General features: G+C 38.4%; 1 protein-coding gene across 1 annotated transcript in view; it reads left to right on the forward strand.

The window, feature by feature from the left end:
• MEGF9 (multiple EGF like domains 9) overlaps positions 1–20,660 on the forward strand; it is an 87,087-nt gene that overhangs the window by 41,148 nt on the left and 25,279 nt on the right. The window contains exon 2 of the mRNA XM_081103378.1: positions 15,556–15,757. Coding sequence (XP_080959504.1) covers positions 15,556–15,757 — 202 coding nt within the window. The remainder of the gene's footprint in view (positions 1–15,555; positions 15,758–20,660) is intronic.

A 20,660-nucleotide genomic window follows, 5' to 3' on the forward strand; every position in this document is an offset into this window, starting at 1 on the left:
CCTATGAGCCAGGAGGTCACAATTCGATTCCTGGACAGGGCACATACCTAGGTTGCAGGCTCAATCCCCAGTGTGGGGCATATAGGAGGCAGCTGATCAATGATTCTCTCTCATCATTGATCTTTCTATCTCTCTCCCTCTCCTTTCCTCTCTGAAATCAATAAAAAGTATTAAAAATATATTAATATGATATGAAAAGAATAAACCAAAGTTTATTTAACAATTCACCAATTGAAGGTGGTTATTTTCAACTTTTAGTGATTATGAATAAAAGTGCTATAAACATTTACCAACACTTATGTGTGAACATAAGTTTTCATTTCTCTTGGGTAGATACCCAGGAGTGGATTGCTGGGTCGTACGGTAGGTGTAAATTTAACTTTATAAGAAACTTCCAGATTGTTTTCCAAGCATTCCTATTAGCAATATGTAAGAGTTCTATTTGCTAAGCATACTTTTTAGTACTTGGTATTGCCAGTTTTTTAAAAATTTGGTCATTCTATTAGGTGATTTGGTCATTCAGTTAGCTATTTATTTATGGCTTAATTTGCATTTTCCTAATAAAGGATTTGAACATCTTTTCAATTTTTATTTTCCATACATTCATTTTCTTTGGTGAAGTGTGTGTTCAGACCTTTCCCTCATTTAAAAGTTTCAGTTTTCTTATTGTTGAAATTTGAGAGTTTTTTTTGTATATTCTTTATGTAAGTCTTTGACAAAAATGTGATTTGCGAATAATCTCCCAGCCAGTAGCTATATTTACATTCTTTTAGTAGTCTTTTAAAGAGCAAATGCTTTTATTTTAATAAAGTCCGCTTTATAATTTTTTAAATGAATTTTATCTAAAAGTCTTTTGCCTAACCCAAAGTTAATTAAATTTTCTCCTGTGTTTTCTTCTACAAGTGTTATAGTTTTGCATTTTACATTTGGGGCAGTGATATATTTTGAGTTTATTTTTGTACAAGGTGTGAGACTAAGCTGAGATTCAATTTTTTGCACATGGATGTTTTAACTGTTTTAACACCATTTATTGAAAAATAATATCATTTTCCTGTTGAATTACCTTTGCACCTTGTAAAAAAATTAGTTGATATTTGTAAGGGTCTCTTCTTGCACTCTCTGTTCTGGTCCATTGACCATTGTATCTATTCTTTTTTTTTTTTTAGTTGATTTCTAGAGAGACAGGAAGGGAGAGAGAGAAACATTGACTGGCTGTCTCCTGCACGCCACCTCCCGGGGATTGAGCCCACAACCCAGGCATGTGCCCAGACCGGGAATAAAACAGGCAACCTTTTGGTACATGGGACAACCAATGCCCAACCAAGTGAGCCACACTGGCCAGGGCCATTTTGTCCATTCTTTTACCAATAACAAATTGTCTTGATTACTGTAGCTTTATAGTAAGTCTTGAAATCAGTTATGGAGAGTCCTCCAACTTTGTTATTCTTTGCTATTGAAGTTTCTTTGCTTTTTCATATTTATTTTGGAGTTAGCTTGTGAATATCTACCCAAAAAAAATCCTGCTGGGATTTTGATTGGGGTCATTGAATCTGTAGATCTAATTGTTACAGTATGCCTCTCCATTTACTTAGGTCTTTTTTGGTTTCTTTCATCAGGGTTTTGGAGTTTTTAGCATAAAGATCACACACATATTATGTTAGCTTTATACCTAAGTACTTCATAGAGACAGAGGACAAGAATCATTCACGTTTTATAGGTTGAGTCACTGAAACTCAGAGCATTAGACTTATTGAAGGTCACAGTGCTGGATAGTTAGCAGCAAATTCTGATTTTAAGGCATCCTGGCTCTGTCTAGTGTTTTTTCTACTTGTTTTCATAGGCAGAAGCTTGTTATGGTGAAAAGATGTGGACTTTGGAGTTACTCAGTTTGGGTTCCAAACTGTTCTCCAGTACTGGTTAGTTGAGTGATTTGTTTGACCTTTCTGAGAGTAATTTTCCTTATTCAAGGTACCTAACTCACAGGATTGTGGTGAAGACTAAAGAATACCATATGTATAAACTTTCTAGTGTGATGTTTGATGTACACATAGTATACACTCAATAACTTTTTTATTAGTAGTAGTAAATGCTAGTTATTATAACCTTTCCCAGAACTTGTCATCTTGTCTCATTAATTAGATGAATTTCTTTGAATTGTGGAAAAGTGGCAATGAGCCAGAGACAAGCACTAACAACATGGTCCTTAAGTTCGAGACAGAAAAAATTTCTACAAAACCGGTGTCATGTTATTCCCCCCTTTTCATGTCTACCATAAAGTAGAAGAAATGTTTTGCAGTAGTGAATTGTGATTTGAAATTTTAGTGGATACATTTTTATTTTAAAAGGTAAAGCATAAAGCTTTTCTTTAAAAGTGAAGGTTTTAAAACTTTCCAAATTTCTTCAAAGTCTGGTTTAACTCAAAAATCTCATCAGCTTTAAAATTAAGTTCCCAGCTTTGTAAAGATTTGTGACCCAGCCCTGACATAACATAAATGTGAAATGTAATTTGAGTATTACTGTTACGCTAGAGTAAAATATTTTATAAAAATAAAAACTCTGTATTGATAATTCCTCTTCCTTAGAATGAGGCCTTTCTAAGATTCCTATATTCTAAACCTACAAAGAGAAATATGGACCTAATAAAAAGTACATTTTTGAAATAAAGATACCATGCACTTAGGACAACAGGCCTATAGTCAAGATAGTATATTTCCTTGTTGTTATTTTCTGTTCTTTTGATGTCCAGAATGAGATTTGAATTAAGTATTATTACTCTTGATTCTGATATAATTATTTCTCCTTTTCTTTTCAATTAGAAAATCAAGAGAGATGTTATTTTTGTAGATGCTATCCTAGTTTTGTTAAAAAGGGTGAAGTTCTATGTTGGATAGGCAGGCTAGATTCAGAGTTGTCATACATGCATTTTCCTGGCCTTTGTTTAAATAGAGTAGGGTTTTTAATGATGAATCTCAAGGAAATAAATGATTGTATTTGAAAAAACAGCTGGAAATCCTATACATCTTTAGCTCTCATTTTCTCCTATTCTCCCTCATTCTACATTGGAGCAATTACAACATGACTTAAGCTAGAGCTAAAGGAGAAAGATTCTGCTTCTTTTAGTTAAATAGCGTTTTAAATCCTAAAACATTCCACAACTTCTTATGCAATCTATATATATATAAAAGGTTAATATGCTAAAGTGTCTGACTGTCCATCCAACTGGTTGCTATGATGTGTACTGACCACCAGGGGGCAGATGCTTAATGCAGGAGCTGCCGTGTCGCACACTGGCCATTTACAGAGAAACAGCACCATGGACCTGGTGCTGACAAAGCAACACTCGGCTTTCCCCAAATGGGACACAGGCCCTGCCACCACCCCAGAGTGACAGCCCACCATATCACCCACCAACGCTGCCGAGACCCCATGGTGCAAAATGCAGCCCACAGCCCAATCCAGCCCAGCCTGGCAACGGTGGCTGTGGGCTCCGGGTAGTGATATCACATAGCAACTCCCGTCTTCCTCTCCCTAGTGATTAGCCTCCTTGCAGTTTCTTCAGCCCAGGAACACCTTGCATTATAGCCAGGTAGAAACATTTTACACTTTAACCAGATGTCTGTGAGGCATTTTCCCGTGCCTTATCTCATTCCTCACAGAAGTCCTGGAGTAGGTAGATAGGAGACTCGGTGGAATCCTATTTTCTTTTCATTAGCCGGAAAAAAATTTAGGAAGCTTAGAAACTTGACCCGACTGAAAAGAAGTAAGAAATGGTGAACCTTGAAAATGACTTCAGGTTTTCTCACTGCACAGGATATAGTCAAACACTGCTGTAGTTAAATATTTTACCCTTCGTTCTCCCTGCATGATCTACAATAATAATCTGCTTCGTATTGATATTTACTGCTGTGTTTCTGACAGTTACCTGAAAGAGAAGTTGGGGTGCTTCACTTGGCTAGAAAAAGTTTAGCTAAATCAGAAAGCAGGTCTAATTAAGCAAGTTTATCTATATATATAAAGCTCTTGCTGGTGCCAATCGCATGCATGTGTTTCCATCTGTCATTGTCGATCGTGAACTTAGTTGACAGTTCTATTATAGAGAAAGGGTGAATAGCAGTATTAAAATATTTCTTCTAATTAATTTCCTTACAATGTGCACTGGGCCTCTAGTAATCAGATAAAGCGTTAGTCAATTCTTGCTATCTTAATTGTAACATTAGCTTTGAAAAAGTTTATTTATTTTTTTCATTGTATTGTCTTTTTTTTTTAATTAAATCTTTATTGTTCAGATTATTACATTTGTTCCTCTTTCCCCCCCCCCCCCATAACTCCCCTCCTCCCAGTTCCCGCCCCACCCTCCGCCCTCACTCCCCACCCACTGTCCTCATCCATAGGTGCACGATTTTTGTCCAGTCTCTTCCCGCATCTCCCACACCCCTTTCCCCCCCAAGAATAGTCAGTCCATTCCCTTTCTATGTCCCTGATTCTATTATAATCAACAGTTCATTCTGTTCATCAGATTATTTATTCACTTGATTCTTAGATTTGCTTGTTGATAGATGCATATTTGTTGTTCATAATTTGTATCTTTACCTTTTTCTTCCTCTTCCTCTTCTTAAAGGATACCTTTCAGCATTTCATATAATACTGGTTTGGTGGTGATGAACTCCTTTAGCTTTTCCTTATCTGTGAAGCTCTTTATCTGACCTTCAATTCTGAAGGATAGCTTTGCTGGGTAAAGTAATCTTGGTTGTAGGTTCTTGGTATTCATCACTTTGAATATTTCTTGCCACTCCCTTCTGGCCTGCAAAGTTTCTGTTGAGAAATCAGCTGACAGTCGTATGGGTATTCCCTTGTAGGTAACTGAGTTTCTTTCTCTTGCTGCTTTTAAGATTCTCTCTTTGTCTTTTGCTCTTGGCATTTTAATTATGATGTGTCTTGGTGTGTTCCTCTTTGGATTCCTTTTGTTTGGGGTTCTCTGCGCTTCTTGGATCTGTAAGTCTCTTTCTTTCACCAGGTAGGGGAAGTTTTCTGTCATTATTTCTTCAAATAGGTTTTCAATATCTTGCTCTCTCTCATCTTCTGGCACCCCTATAATTCTGATGTTGGTACGCTTGAAGCTGTCCCAGAGGCTCCTTACACTATCCTCGCATTTTTGGATTCTTTTTTCATTTTGCTTTTCCGGTTGGGTGTTTTTTGCTTCCTCGCATTTCAAATCTTTGACTTGATTCTTGCGCTTCTCTGGTCTGCTGTCGGGAGTCTGTATAATATTTGTTATTTCAGTCTGTGTATGCTTAATTTCTAGTTGGTTCTTTATCATAACATCGAGGGTCTCATTAGTTTTCTTGAGGATCTCACTACATTTATCGGCGGCTTCTAGAGAGTTCTTAAGAGACCTTAAAAGTGTGGTTCTGAACTCTATATCTTCCATTGACAATTTTGTCCAGTTTCTTTGTCTCCGCATTTTGTTATGCTTCCTTGGTGCACCCCCTAGTGGTCTTTGTTCGCAGCCTTATAGTTAAATCTTGATTGTTGTAGCTAATTCCAGGGAGGGTTTGACCTCCAGGCCAAGTGGCTATGAGAATCAGCTGTGTCAGCAGTGAGAGAACTTCTGTCCTCTAGGGAGGTGCTAATCTAGCCTTTGCCTGAGGCTATCTGGCAAATGCCTGTGTGCAGGGCTTGGGCTGCGCGGGTCGCACAGGATCAACAGGGTGGGCCGGAGAGAGCAGTTATGGCGGCTCTCAGTCCTGTCCCCAGGGGCTCTGCCTCTCTGAGTCCCAGCACCCGCTGCAAACCTCGGAGAGAAAGCTGCACTCTCTCTGACCGAAGCCAGACAGTCCCGCTTCTCCCGTTTGAGTCTGGGTCCCTAAAGACTCGCCGGGATCTGGAGCTCAGAGTCTGCGACTCCCTCCCGATTGAAAACGCCAACCGCGCCCTCCGCCGCCAGCCTGCTCTGCACACTCCGCACCTCAGAATTTGACTTCAGCACTGCGCCTCCTCTCAGTGTCTGTATGCGTTTCTCTTTCCTCCTAGTTGTAGGTCTTCCACTCAGCCAGCGTTCCTGTGGTTCTGGGTGATGTCCCTTCCGTTTTTTTGGTTTCACTTTTGAAGTAGTTGTTCAAAGCAGCAAACTCCGGCGTTAACCTATGCCGCCATCTTGGTTCTCTCGAAAAAGTTTATTAGTTGGGTGCCATGTTGACTTTAGTGCTACAGTCCAGCTAAAGTAGTTGCTTGTGGCATATCATGGCTTCCTTTTAGCAAAATTTAAGAATCTAGTAAAACTTCATTGCTTTTTTTAAAAGTTTTTGTTTGTAATGAAATTTACATTTGATAAAATTTACTCATTTGATATTCAGTTCTATTAGTTCTGACAAATGCACATTCAAGATGCAAAACAGTTTCATTACTCCTCAAAATTCCCTGTGCTTCCTTTTTTGTAGTTAGCCTTTCTTCCTACTTCCAATTCCTGGCAAACCCCTGATCTATTTTCTGCTCTTATAGTTTTGCCTTTATCAGAATATCATGTAAATGGAATCATACAATATGTAGTTTTTTGAGTCTGGCTTCTTTCATTCAACATAATGCATTTGATATCTTCTATACTCGTGCCTATTAGTGGTCCATTCCTTTTTATTGCTGAGTAGTATTACATTGTAAGGATGTACCAATTCACCAGTTGAAGGACATTCGGTTTGTTTCTAGATTTGGATGATTATGAATATAGCTACTATAAGAATTTGTATACCAGTTTTTTTTTTTTTTTAAATATATTTTATTGATTTTTTACAGAGAGGAAGGGAGAGAGATAGAGAGTTAGAAACATCGATGAGAGAGAAACATCGATCAGCTGCCTCCTGCACATCTCCTACTGGGGATATGCCCGCAACCCAGGTACATGCCCTTGACCGGAATCGAACCTGGGACCTTTCAGTCCGCAGGCCGACGCTCTATCCACTGAGCCAAACCAGTTTAGGCTGTATACCAGTTTTTATGTAAACATAGGTTTTCATTGTTCTTGGATAAATATCTAGGAGTGGAATTACTGGGTCATATTGTAAAGTATATTTAGCTTCATAAGAAACTAGAGGGTGAGGTCCCTCAGCCTGGCCTGTGGGGATCGGGCTGAAACCGGCTCTCTGACATCCCCCGAGGGATCCCAGATTGCGAGAGGGCGCAGGCTAGGCCAAGGGACCCCACTGGTGCACGATCAGGGCTGGGGAGGGACTGCGGGAGGGCTCAAGGGAGTGTCTAGCCCATCTTGCCAAATCTTGATCTGCCAGACCCCAGCAGCAGGCTAACCTACTGGTCAGAGCGTCTGCCTCCTGGTGGTCAATGCGTATCATAGCAGCTGGTCGAACAGTCAGACACTTAGCATATTAGGCTTTTATTATATAGAATTGTCAAACTATTTTCCAAAGTGTGTACTATGCATTCACAACAGTAATTTTTGAAAGTATCCTTGTCAGCACTTGATATCGTCAGGTTTTTTTGTTTTATTAATTTTGGGCATTCTAATAAGTGGGTACTCCTTATCTCTTAATGTGAAGTTTGTTCTTTGACTTCCATTCAGTGGATGTTGTTCTAATGGTTGTGTTGTGTATAGAGAAGAGAACTACTTCTACTTTTGTAAGTCATATCATGGTTCTAACACTCTTATTATCTGATATCTATATTGCACTTAGAATTTGAATAAATAAAAAAGTATTTATCAGAGCCTTAGATATATGCTTTTCTGATAAACATACTAAAGTATAATATGTGTCCAAATATTAAAAGTAGTATTTATTGCCGAAACCGGTTTGGCTCAGTGGATAGAGCGTCGGCCTGCGGACTGAAAGGTTCCAGGTTCGATTCCGGTCAAGGGCATGTACCTGGGTTGCGGGCATATCCCCAGTAGGAGATGTGCAGGAGGCAGCTGATCGATGTTTCTCTCTCATCGATGTTTCTAACTCTCTATCTCTCTCCCTTCCTCTCTGTAAAAAGTCAATAAAATATATTTTTTAAAAAAAAGTAGTATTTATTATTATACTAGAGGCCCGTTGCACGAAGATTCGTGCAATAGGCCTTCTTTCCCCTGGCTGCCAGCACCAGTTTTCCTCTGGCACCTGGGACCCAGACCTTCACTCTGGCCACCGCCTTCCATCTTCGCTCTGGACATAGTCTTAGCTGCGGCTGGAGCCTTTAGTCTTTGCTCCTCACTCCGGCCGGAGTCTTCAGTCTCTGGCCAGAGCTGCTCCTGTAGCTCCTTCCGCCCCCCACCCTCCCCCTCATAGCTTGATCACTGCTTCACCTGCAGACCTCACTGATGGGCTCCTGGGTCCCAGGGGGCCGCCTTGCCTTCGGCCCAGCTTCCCGATCATGATCATGATCACGATCACGATCACGGGCTGAAGGCAAGGTGGCTCCTGGGTCCCGGGGGTCACCTTGCCTGCAGCCTGGCTTTCTGGCGGCTCCTAGGGGTTCCTGGGGTTTCACACAGGGGCCTGGATGGCGGCTCCTGGTGTCCCGCCCTGCCTGCAGTATGCAAATTAGCCGCCATCTTTGTTGGTGGTTAATTTGCATATCACACTGATCAGCCAATGGTGATGGGAGCGAAGGTACAGTTAATTACCATATTTGTCTATTATTAGATAGGATTGTATACTTACTTTGCATTGTATTCTTTATCTCATTTAATATACAAACAATAGACCACAATTGATAGAGAAAAAGGAAGAGGAAAAGGGAGAAGGTATAAGAGTAGACAGTTATTCTGTAGAAAGTTATGTTTTCCTTTGGCTTGAGGGTACAGTGGGAAATGGTAACAATTGTTCCAGTATGATGGGTGATGACATGATCTCTGTTATATGACCTCAGTTCATAAAGCTCCCCAAATCCTATATAATAAAAGTCTAATATGCAAATCAACTGAATGGTGGAACAGCTGGTGGAATGGCAGGTCGCTATGATGCTCACTGACCACCAGGGGCAGATGCTCAATGCAGGAGCTGCCCCCAGCCTGCAGGCCCCAGGTCAGCCAAGGTGGGTGCCAGTGGGGGCCTCCGATTGCACATCTGGTTGCCCTGCAGAGGGAGGTGACTGGTGGCTGTGGCGGTGGGGGGCGGCGCTGGCTGGCAAGCGGGTGGGGGGGCAGTGCCGCCCCCCCCCCCCGCATCACCCCGCCAGTCACCTCCCTCACCAGTGGCGGCGGGGGGCAGGGCTGGCAAGTGGGTGGCACCAGGTGAGTGCCAGTAGGGGGCCCCCGATAGTCCCACCGGTCGCCCGACAGATTGGCTCTGTTCACAGGCCGGGCCTAGGGACCCTACCCATGCACAAATTTCGTGCATTAGGCCTCTAGTATTTTATATTCTGGAATCAGCTTTCTTCATAATTATAGATGGCCTACTAATATTGACAAACAAAGTAATTATGTTTTCCTGCTGATGATACTAACGTATGGTATGCAAATAAAATGTAAAGTTTCTAGATATTTTGAAGTCCTGAGCATAAATCCTTCCCCTAGATTAAGGAGTATTTGGAACAATTTGAGAACTGGTGGTGCTTGAGAAAAACACCTCTTACAGATATTAAATAATTTAAGAACAAAAAGTATACTTTAGAATACTTTGCTTATAGCTTATATTGATAATGTTTTTAAAATATTTTCAGATAAGCTTAAATTTACTAATGAGTTTTTAATGTTTTGAATTTGGATATAAGATTAAGTACTGAACCTTAATACATTTTAAATTCATATCTTTTAGTTTTTGCTACTTTGAGATTGAACAGAAGATGCCTTTATTTTTTATTTTTAATATATTTTATTGATTTTTTACAGAGAGGAAGGGAGAGGGACAGAGAGTCAGAAACATCGATGAGAGAGAAACCCCGATCAGCTGCCTCCTGCACACTCCCCACCGGGGATGTGCCCGCAACCAAGGCACATCCCCTTGACTGGAATCGAACCTGGGACCCTTGAGTCCGCAGGCCGATGCTCTATCCACTGAGCCAAACTGGTTAGGGCCAGAAGATGCCTTTAATATTATATTACATTTTATATGTCTTCTGAATATTGGGAAGAATGAAAAGTTTTGGAGTAGCATGAACCAATTTTTTTATTCTTTCAATATCTGAAGATATTGAAAAACAAGAGTGAAGTCATTGTTGAAGGAATGAAAAAGAGTCAGAAATTAAATTTTTCAAAAGCATTTCTATAATTTTGCAAGAAGCTATAGATAGAATTTCATATTCTTGAACTAGATTTTTGTGAGTGGTCTGTGTTAGTTATATTTACAAGTATTTTTCCAGTATCTATGTAATACTTATTTTGTAATCATTTTTCTTCAGCAACAATGCTATTATCAATTTACATTTCTTTATTCTATAAGATTTGCATCGTGAATTGACTGAAGATACAATTTTTTCATCTTCTTATTCCAATCTTTTATTTACTGCCTTAAAGTTTGTTCTTATCTGTAAAAGATTAAACACAGTATTGTACCAAACTGCTTGAGTCTCCAGACATCATAGTTCATTACATCTCCCAGAAAGGACTCCAGAAAGAGGTACAGGAAGACCAAGGACACATTAATTAGAACATACTATCACAATTAAAATTTTTCTAACATCAGCTTATTCTCATCAAAGTAACTGCAGGTACAAAAACACAATTAAAGCAGTAACCAGTTTGGCTCAGTGGATAGAGCGTCGGCCTGTGGACTGAGGGGTCCCAGGTTCGATTCCGGTCAAGGGCATGTGCCTTGGTTGCGGGCACATCCCTGGTGGGGAGTGTGCAGGAGGCAGCTGATCAATGTTTCTCTCTCATCGATGGTTCTAACTCTCTATCTCTCTCCCTTCCTCTCTGTAAAAAATCAATAAAATATATTTTTAAAAAAACACAATTAAAATTTTCTAGAAGATATAATGGACTTTTTACTGAGCAGGGACTAAGGTGGTTTAAGTCTGACACCTGCCAGGTGTATGAAAGGTCCAGAAGAGGTCTTTAGTATGTTCAAGGAGATAATATCTTACAAGAACAGGTGTTTGTGCATGGGGTGGATTGGGGGGCTTGTGGGACTTCTAAACAAAATTACTCTATTATATTTTTTCGGTGCTTAAAATTTTCATCTCTTGGTCCTTGGTAGGGAATATTTGAAAAAGTACAGAATGTGATTTAAATGCAAGGATTACTTTGGATACTTTTACATAAAAAACATCCCATAAATTCGAGTTCTCAGAGAAAAACACAAGTTTATTGTCTTTTCTTTGGGTCTTTATATGTCTATTTTCAAACAGTTTGGCACCAAATTTTATTTTCTTATTCTTCTTCAGGGTTCAAATCACTGTGTTTCATTGCTCTTCAGAAGCCAAACAAAAAGAAAAAACGTTGCCAAAGGTTGCAGTCTCTCTGCTAATATTTGCTTTCTACACATTAACATTCTTCTCTATAGTTTTCCTAAGAATTATAGAACATTGAAAGGAAAACTGCTCCTGAAATGACAGAGAATTTATTCCATATTTGCTCTTAGGCAACCAAATGAGCTTTTGGCATTTTATTCAGACTTGTCTGTGATTACTTTTTTGTGTCCTCTTCATATAGTTTCATTCTCATTATCACTCATTAGTCATGTTACAGACTCCTTTGTGCTGCTCTGGTGTCTATGATTCTACTTCATTAAAAAATCAGCACTTCGCCCTGGCTGGTTTGGCTCAGTGGATACAGCGTTGGCCTGTGGACTAAAGGGTCCCAGGTTCGATTCTGGCCAAGGGCACATGCCTGGGTTGTGGGCTCGATCCCCCCCAGTGGGGGGCGTGCAGGAGGCAGCCAATCAATGATTCTCATCATTGATGTTTCTATCCCTTTATCTCTCTCCCTTCCTCTCTGAAATCAATAAAAAATATATTGTAAAAAAAAAATCAGTACTTCATCTCTTTTCTTTGGCTATAGGTCCTCCCACTGCTTCTATCAATTGAAATTTTATTTCTTTTCATTTTGCCAACCTCCTAGTAAATTGCATTCTTTCTGAATTAACTCCTGTCTGGTTCCATATGAATATTAAGAACTGTGAAGGCTCTGAGATACTATTCTACTTACAAGTTAGCAAGTTTTCCTGATACATGAAATGGATGTTCATGGTACTTTACATTTATTACTGTTGCTTAGGCTATTTATTTAACTTGAGTCATTTCATTTGAGGTCAATCCCTGGGATAGGGCCTTGGATTCTAAGCTCCAAATAGGAAAGATGCACATCTTCCTGGGCTTTGCTTCAGCTTCCTTTCCTTTGGTTAATTTGGAGAAGAATGTTAACATGATAGTGTGTTTTTGTCTTGATACACCGGCTCTCTTCCTGGCACTCAGGTGGTCATTCACTTACTACTGTTAGGAATAAATGCTCTTTTTCATTCTGTCTGAAACCACGTCCTAAACCTTTCTGTTTTTGTCATTGTATTTATAGGAACCCATATTAGTAATGTATAGAGGTGTATGTGGGATACCATTTTATTCTCTACTTATAGATGGCCCACAACTTTAAATTTAAATGCAATAATTACTTTGAATACTTTTATATCAAAATTATCCCATAAGTTTAAGTTTTCAGATAAAAACATGAGTGTATTGTCTTTTCTTTGGGCCTTTATATTTCTATTTTCAAACAGTTTAAAAACTGGGCTTTCAGATCTTGTCCACAGGGTACAACAAAGCTGTGTGGCCTATGAATCTGACGTCTGATTTGTGTTTATTTTATTAGGTATTCATTTCTACCAGCAATTGTATTAATTATTGCAGAATTCCAAATTACTTCCAGCTTAGATGTTGGGGCTAAGTGTTATAGGTACTATATTATGCCCTTTTTACATATGAGAAAAGAAAGGCACAAGGTTAGCTAACTTGCTTAAGGTCATAAAATTAGTAAGTGAGAGAACTAGATTTAACCTGCAGCTGTCTGCCTCTACAGACTGTGCTCAAAACTCCTTCACTTTATTGTCATATGAGAGTTGTAAGTGGTAGATGTTATGGATTCACAATAAAAACAATAGAGATTGAGTGTATGGAGGAGTAAATTTCAGCTATTCTTGAAATAGGTTTCAATATGTGGAGAGGAGAGAGCATTTCAAGAGGAACAGAATGAGCAAAGGTTCAAAGATGGGACTAGAAAGAATATGTTCAGGGGATAATGAAGAGTTTGAATTAGCTCCTTAGAAATAACTAATGAACTTGGTTAATATTGAAGATTTATCCATTAAAACTTTACTGAAGAAAAACCTTAGTTTTGCCTCAGAGTTCTTAGATTAATTGAGTTCTTTAAAAAAATACTACTAATTATTCATTGGGAATACTGATTCAGGTTTCAGATGAACGTACATTAGTAAGGAAATGATAGGATAAAATTGTCAATCTTTTTTTTTTTTTTTTTTAGATCCTCACCCGAGGAGAGAGAGAGAGAGAGAGAGAGAGAGAGAGAGAGAGAGGGAGGGAGGAGGGGGAGGGGGAGGGGGAGGGGGAGGAGGAGGAGGAAGAGAGAGAGAGAGAGACAGAGAGAGAGAGAGAGAGAGAGAGAGAGAGAGAGAGAGAGAGAGAGAGATGAAAGAGAAACTTCAATCAGTTGCCTCCTGTATGTGCTCTGACCAGGGATTGAACCTGAAATCTGGGTATGTGTCCTGATTGGGAATCGAACCTGCGACCCTTTGGTCCATGGGATGACACTCCAACCAACTGAGCCACACTGGCCAGAGCAAAATTCTCAGTCTTTATTATAGAGTTAAACAAACTTTTTTTTTTTTTTTTTAGCTAGTTTTGCCCCTACTAGTATAATTTGGTTAGGTAACTTGTGGTGAAATTGGTTCAGCAGGAGGAATTTGGATGCATGTTGAACTTCTGCCATATTTTGGAAGAAAAGTGTTATTTTAAGCATTCTAGTCATTTTTGGTGGAGTGAAGGTCTTGCCATGAAGTTGTCATTGGCAGGTTTACAGACCACTAAACATGGCTTCCTTATTTACAAAAACCACACACACACACACACACACACACACACACACACACACAGTAGAAATAATGTGAAAATGTAACTGTCAAAGAAATGTCATGCTTATATAGCTAATAAAAATAAGAATATTGATTGAGATATGAGGCTGATTCCTTTCTGAAGTTTGGGGCTGAAGAAATCTGAACTTAACTCTAGGTTTGTAACTAACTCACTACTCAAGCTTGACATATACATAAAATAGTCACTCATATATATTTATTCATTTGGTAAATTTACAAATTAGAAGAGGTGGAAAGAAAAGGGAGATAAGCTAACACTAAAGGTTAGGAACTGAAGAAATGTGTGAGGTATGGAGTTGGCCACGTGGGAATATCTGTGTGGAATCCTTTGTTTTGACTTGTGTGAATAAACTGCTTCTGATGACATAAATTATTTTGAAGGTTAATTTCCTTTTCTAGAATAGAGAAATAAACTCCTTTATAACTTTCTATTTAAAACTCTGGGTTTTCAGTTATCTAGTAACTTTTAAGAAATCATCAAAAATTACATTAAAGATTTTTTTGAGCTAAACTTTTGTCAGAATAAAGCCATTTTATATAGTACCTTATCTATTCAGAAGTATAATTTGTATCATAGATTTCTCTGGGCTTTTAAAACCTAGGTTCATAGCTGTTTTGGATTGGGGGCTATTCCTAAAATATGTACAAAGTTTTATCTGCAGTTTATTTTAACTCTAAGTTTTTGCATGTTTGCAAAGTCCCATGTTAATATTGTGTCAAACTATGCTAAAAATGCTTTCTTCCTGATAAAATGAGTATAAATAATAGTACAAACCAAATTCTAACTGACCTTAAATGCATCTGAATTAAAAGGCTAACACCAAGGACTTTTAAATAATTTCATCTAAAGAACTGTTTGAAATGTATCTAAAGAAAATGTTTATTTTCTAAATCTTTTAACTTGAGAAAGAGATTCAAATTGTGATTGGTTTTAACCCACCGATCAAGATGACCCTATAAACTTTCTCATCTGGGATTTATCTTATCATTTTCTCAACTTAAAGTTTCAATTCTCTGTAAATTTCTTCCTAGGAAGAACATATTAACTTATGATTCCAGCTGTAGCACAATCTTGTCTGATCTATGTAAGTTACTATAGTTAACGATTTGAGCCTTAGGCTTTTTCAGCTATACAATGGGATTATTTATTATTTAATATGTTGTTATTTCCAACATGTGCCTGGTGGATAAGCTTAGGCCCTGCCTTTGGCGATTTATAATCCAGAAAAACTAATAATATATAGACCCACACACATTGGATTGTAAGGTCAAAGAGCTAGAAGATGAAGAGTACTGGAAAGGAAATTGAAATGTCAGTTTTATAAATATGAATGATACATAGTTTTATGTACTTTACTGTATATATTTCCCAATTTAAATGAACTAAGTAGAATAAAAAGTGGATTTGAACTAAAATTAGTTTTATCTATCCATACAAAGTTGTTATGAACATTAAGAAAAATAGAGTTCATTTTATTAAGAAAGCATTAAATCTTAGTTAATAATGTCTCTTTCCTTCTCTCCTTTGCAGAATATGTATGTAACTGCTCTGTGGTTGGAAGCCTGGATGTGAATCGCTGCAACCAGACCACAGGGCAGTGCGAGTGTCTGCCAGGGTATCAGGGGGTTCACTGTGAAACCTGCAAGGAGGGCTTTTACCTGAATCACACTTCTGGGCTCTGTCTGTCATGTGAATGTAGCCCACATGGAGCCCTCAGCATACTCTGCAACAGGTAAGCAGCAGAAGATAGAGGCAAAGTTAATTTTATTTGTTTAATAATAATAATAATGCTCCTGCTCTCAAGGACCAGACTGGTTTAAAAGAAGAGGGAGAGTGGCCATAGACTTACAAAATATTTCACAGACTTTTATCACCTCATTTTATATATATTATGTTATATGTAATGTCAAGATTACAAAGCTTCTAATTGACAGATTTAGTTCTTCAGAAGCACCTAAGTCACCAATTTTGCTTTGTGATAGTTTCTCTAAATTTCATGGGGAAAAAAATAATTGAGAAAGCAATCTGCTTTATGGAAGCAGTAAGTTCAGGCATTTCCAGTGGAAACAATTCTTTTTATTAACATACCATTAGAGATTCAGGAAATGTATTCTTTGATTTATTTTTTTCTCTTAACAAAATTCTCGAACAGTGTCTTTGCACATCTAAGGCTTAAACTTGATAATATATTAATTTCTTTAGCTAGTGGGAAAAAGACCGAGTTCACTTTATGTACCAGCACATTTTGGGGGACCAAAACTAGATTAAGCAGGAATTGTCTGAAAATTACCTTTAAAATAGTCTGTTATTTGGAGGTGTCTTAATCTAGTAGAACAAATCTGAGGATTTGCCTTCCCTACACTGAAAATAATTATTCTTTGACTTTGTATGAGACGTGTAGCTTTTCGTGGACCCATGTCAGAAAGTCAAAGAGGTGATGTTATGTAAAGAAAAGGGCACAAGCTTTAGAATCAATCTAACCTGGGTATGGATCCAAGATCTGCTGCCACTTAGGAGCTGTGTGTTTTGGCAAGTTATTTCATTTCTCCAAGCCTCAGTTTGTTCTCAAGGTTGTTGTGAAGGCCAAATGAGTAGAATGTATATAGAATTCCTAGCACACATCACTTAATAAATTCTGGTTTGTTTTAATTTGAAAGGAATATTGTTAGCTTAATGAGGGAATATTTTTAAAGAACTTTTAGCTCTGTAGCAGAAAAGGTTCTTTATACTTAGCAGTAGATATTTTGTATGCTTTATAAATCATAGTGTACTATTGTACAATATTGTATCATATTGTACTTCAAAGTATAGAAGTGAACTTGGTTAAGAAGTTTATGATTTCAAGTTCAACAATAACAAATTTAGGGTGCTAGTTATGTTATATAATTATTTGCTTCAATCCTCACAGCAACTCCTTTTATGTATGTTATTAAATCACAAAGGTTGTAAGTGGTAGAGAAAGAATTCCAAGTTAGGTCTTCTAAGTTCAGTGTCCTTATCACCGTACCATATGGCTTTTATAATGAGAAAACTGTTAATTCCTCTATTGAGGTTGAGAACATAATAATTGCTCACCATTGCTTCCTTTACTCCCCCAAAACATGCCTACACAAGTTATATTCAGAAGGTTCACATTTCTTATCATTTTAAAAGATGAGATTTGTTCCTTCTGGTATCTAATGACCTGTTCACTACTATCTATACTAATAAAAGGGTAATATGCTAATTAGACCGGGGTCAACCGGCCATCTTCCAGACGTCCGACTTCGTGGACAAAACCATGTTCATGGGGGCCGAGGCAGAGGCAATTAGGGGCGATCAGATCGGCAGGGGAGGGCAGTTGGGGGCAAGATCAGGCCTGCAGGGAAGGGCAGTTGGGGGTGACCAGGCAGGCAGGCAGAGAGGTTAGGGGTGATCAAGCAGGCAGGCAGAGGGGTTAGGGGCAATCAGGCAGGCAGGCAGGTGAGCGGTTAGGAGCCAGAGGTCCAGATTGTGAGAGGGATGTCCAATTGGAGAGGGTGCAGGCTGGGCTGAGGGAACCCCCTTCACCCCCGTGCACGAATTTCGTGCACCGGGCCACTAGTGTGTGTGTGTGTGTGTGTGTGTGTGTGTGTGTGTGTGTGTGTTTATGCAACCGACTGGCCAGTAGCTATGATGTGCACTGACCACCAGGGGGCAGATGCTCAATGCAGGAGCTGCTGAACTGTGATCACTTGGCAGTGGTGGTTCTTGGGTGACACACCCAGAACTAGAGAGGAGGGAGCCCGATTCTGGGGTACGTCAACTGAAAGCCACCCTCTCACAATCCGGGACCCCTCAGGGGATGTTGGAGAGCTGGTTTCAGACTGATCCCCACAGCTAGGCCGAGGGACCCCACCATGCACAAATCCATGCACCAGGCCTCTAGTTGTTAAAATAAGATTCTGCAAACACATTTGCTTTGAGTACTTCTGGAGAGATAGAAAAATGTTTACTTCTAAGCCTGTACTTAAAAGAAATTTTTAGAAGGAAGACATGGGAGCTCTAAATCTATCTCGAAGCACCACATTTCTTACTACCAGAAAGGAAGTTAAATTGACCTGAGATTAGAGGAACAGAAAGGGAAGTTGCAGAACTATGTGCTTTGGCAAGAACATATGGTAAACTATGAGGAAACACCTCTCTGTGTTGTGTTATGCTGTTAATTATATGCAGGTGAGTTAAAGGAGAAAGGAAATTGTAGGCAAATATGTGAGGTGTAGTAGGAAGGAAGTGGAATCTGAAATTAATAGATTTTGATCCATTCTTGGTTTAGCCACTTACTAACTCTATATATAACCTTTACTAAGATGTTTGACCTCTGTGGGCCTCAGTGTTTTCCTCTGTAAAATAAGATTAATATATACAACATAAAGGATTTTTGTGAGAAGTGTGTGTGTGTACCCACTTACATTGTGACTAGCACATGGATTCAGCTCTATAACTTCCTAGAAGTTGAATCTATTTTTTAAAAAAGCAAGGAATAGAATTGGTGATTCACAAATGAGGAGGATTAAGTCAACCAGACTTGGCTATGAGTAGGGATTGAGGTATTTGGGTTTTTCTAGTAGGTTAAAGAAGAAATTATTTATTCTAATGGATATATTTTCTTCCATTTTCATAAAGAAACCTATTAAACTTTTAATATTGGGTATTCTATATTTTAGAAAAACAGTAATAGGTAAAATTAATTGAACATGTGCTAGGCACTATCCCAACCCCTTTGCATGTAGTAGTAATTAACTTCTCAGAGCAGCCATATCAGGTCAACACTATTGTTATTATTCTCACTTGCACAGGAAAAGAATTGTAAGTTAGATAATTAGTTTAACTTACAAGGTAATAGCCGGTAAGCAAAAGAGTTGGGATTGAAACATTTTCGATCTAGATCTAGATTATGTATTCCTATTCATTATGCTGGCACAGCCTTTTTCAAAATCTCAGATACTGAGCAAAGAGAGTGAGTATTGTAAGAAACTTCAATGCTATGGAGTGAACTATTTGACATTTTATAGGAATTTCTTTTTAAGTACATTTTTATTGGTTTTTAGAGATAGAGGAAGGGAGACAGATAGAGAGATAGAAGCATCTATGAGAGAGGACATCATCAATTGGCTGCCTCCTGTACGGTCCCCACTGGGGATTGAACCCATGACCTGCGAAGCAAACCGACGACCTCTTGTTTCCTGGGTCGATGCTCAACTGCTGAGCCACACCGACCAGGCTATAGGAATTTCTTATGGTTGTACTCTGATAATCAGACCCTGACTTCAATGTGATGGTCATGCTATATGAATAACTTCTTGGCGTAGTAGAAATTGAGAGCATCAGAGGATTAGCCCTTCAATGAATAATTATCAATTACAATATCTATTATATTACCATCTCTTTGTGTCAAATCTGTTTTAATAAAAAAGAAGTGAGGAATAGGATTGATGACTTACAAAAGAGGACTGAAAACTTTGGAGTGAAAACAGTATTGCTTCTGCTTTTGTGAAGAAATGTATAATTTATGCAAGACCAATAAAGGATGCAAAGATGCTAAAACCAATACAAAACAGTGCTAAGTTTCTAAGTAGAGTAGTTTACAGTGGGAAAGGAACAGGAATAAGCTGAACTAATAAGTAAAGGCTTTCAAGAAAAGGTAGGAACTAACATGTACTTTCCAAGTTATGATTTGGGAAGTTAGAGAGATGAGAAGACAACTGTATCAAGAGGGAAAAAAAGTGAATTCAAATGAATTTTATAAGATTATACAGAGAGTTGAAAAAAATCTGATCTCCTAACACCTACTCAAATTCTTTCCTGTTGTAAACTCCCTGTTCCCTTTTTAAAAATAAATAGAAGTAGAAAAATGGACTCAATTCTGACTTATTTCTCTCATACATCTAATACCCTGGGAACAAACAGCTGGCTTTTTAAAAATTCATTTCCATATTCTTTATGCCAATATATTTTAGTGGGAGTTGTCCCAGTGAGCGTAGAATTTGGCTACAGGCACCAGCTGTGGGTTGAGCAATGTTTTTGTGTACAAAAACAAAGTCCTTTATGTTCTGACAGATGGCCACCCCCTCATATCACCATTGGTGTTCCAACCTGTTTAACTGGGACAGAGTTGGTTTATAATATATTAACTTTTCAATTTTGCTTTTGGAATTCATTTCTAATGTTTTTATGATTTACATTTGGATATATGTTTAATAAACGAATGAAGAAGTCACATAGCATTTTATCTCAAAGAGCAGTATGTCTAGTGAGAGCCTGAGTCTCTTAATACAGTTCTTAAAATATTTCAGGGCTGACTTTATATCTAGACAATTATATACATGTTTGAGATTTTTAAAAATGTATTCATAGTATGTTAAGGTGCATTATTTTAGACTGTAAGATAGCAAAGAAATTCTGTAGTGGTTTAATATACTTTGCATAAAATCTGTGGTTGCTGCTATACAGTGTATTTTGAAATATTTACTACTTTGTACTTTTTAAAAAAATCTTCACCCGAGGATATTTTTCTCATTGATTTTCAAAAAGAGTGGAAGGGAGGAAGGAGGGAGGGAGGGTGAAAGAGGGAGGCAGAGAGAGAACGGGGGGGGGGGGAGGGGGAGAGAGAAACA

Source organism: Myotis nattereri, assembly GCF_964212035.1.
Source record: "Myotis nattereri genome assembly, chromosome: 12".
NCBI lineage: Eukaryota > Metazoa > Chordata > Mammalia > Chiroptera > Vespertilionidae > Myotis > Myotis nattereri.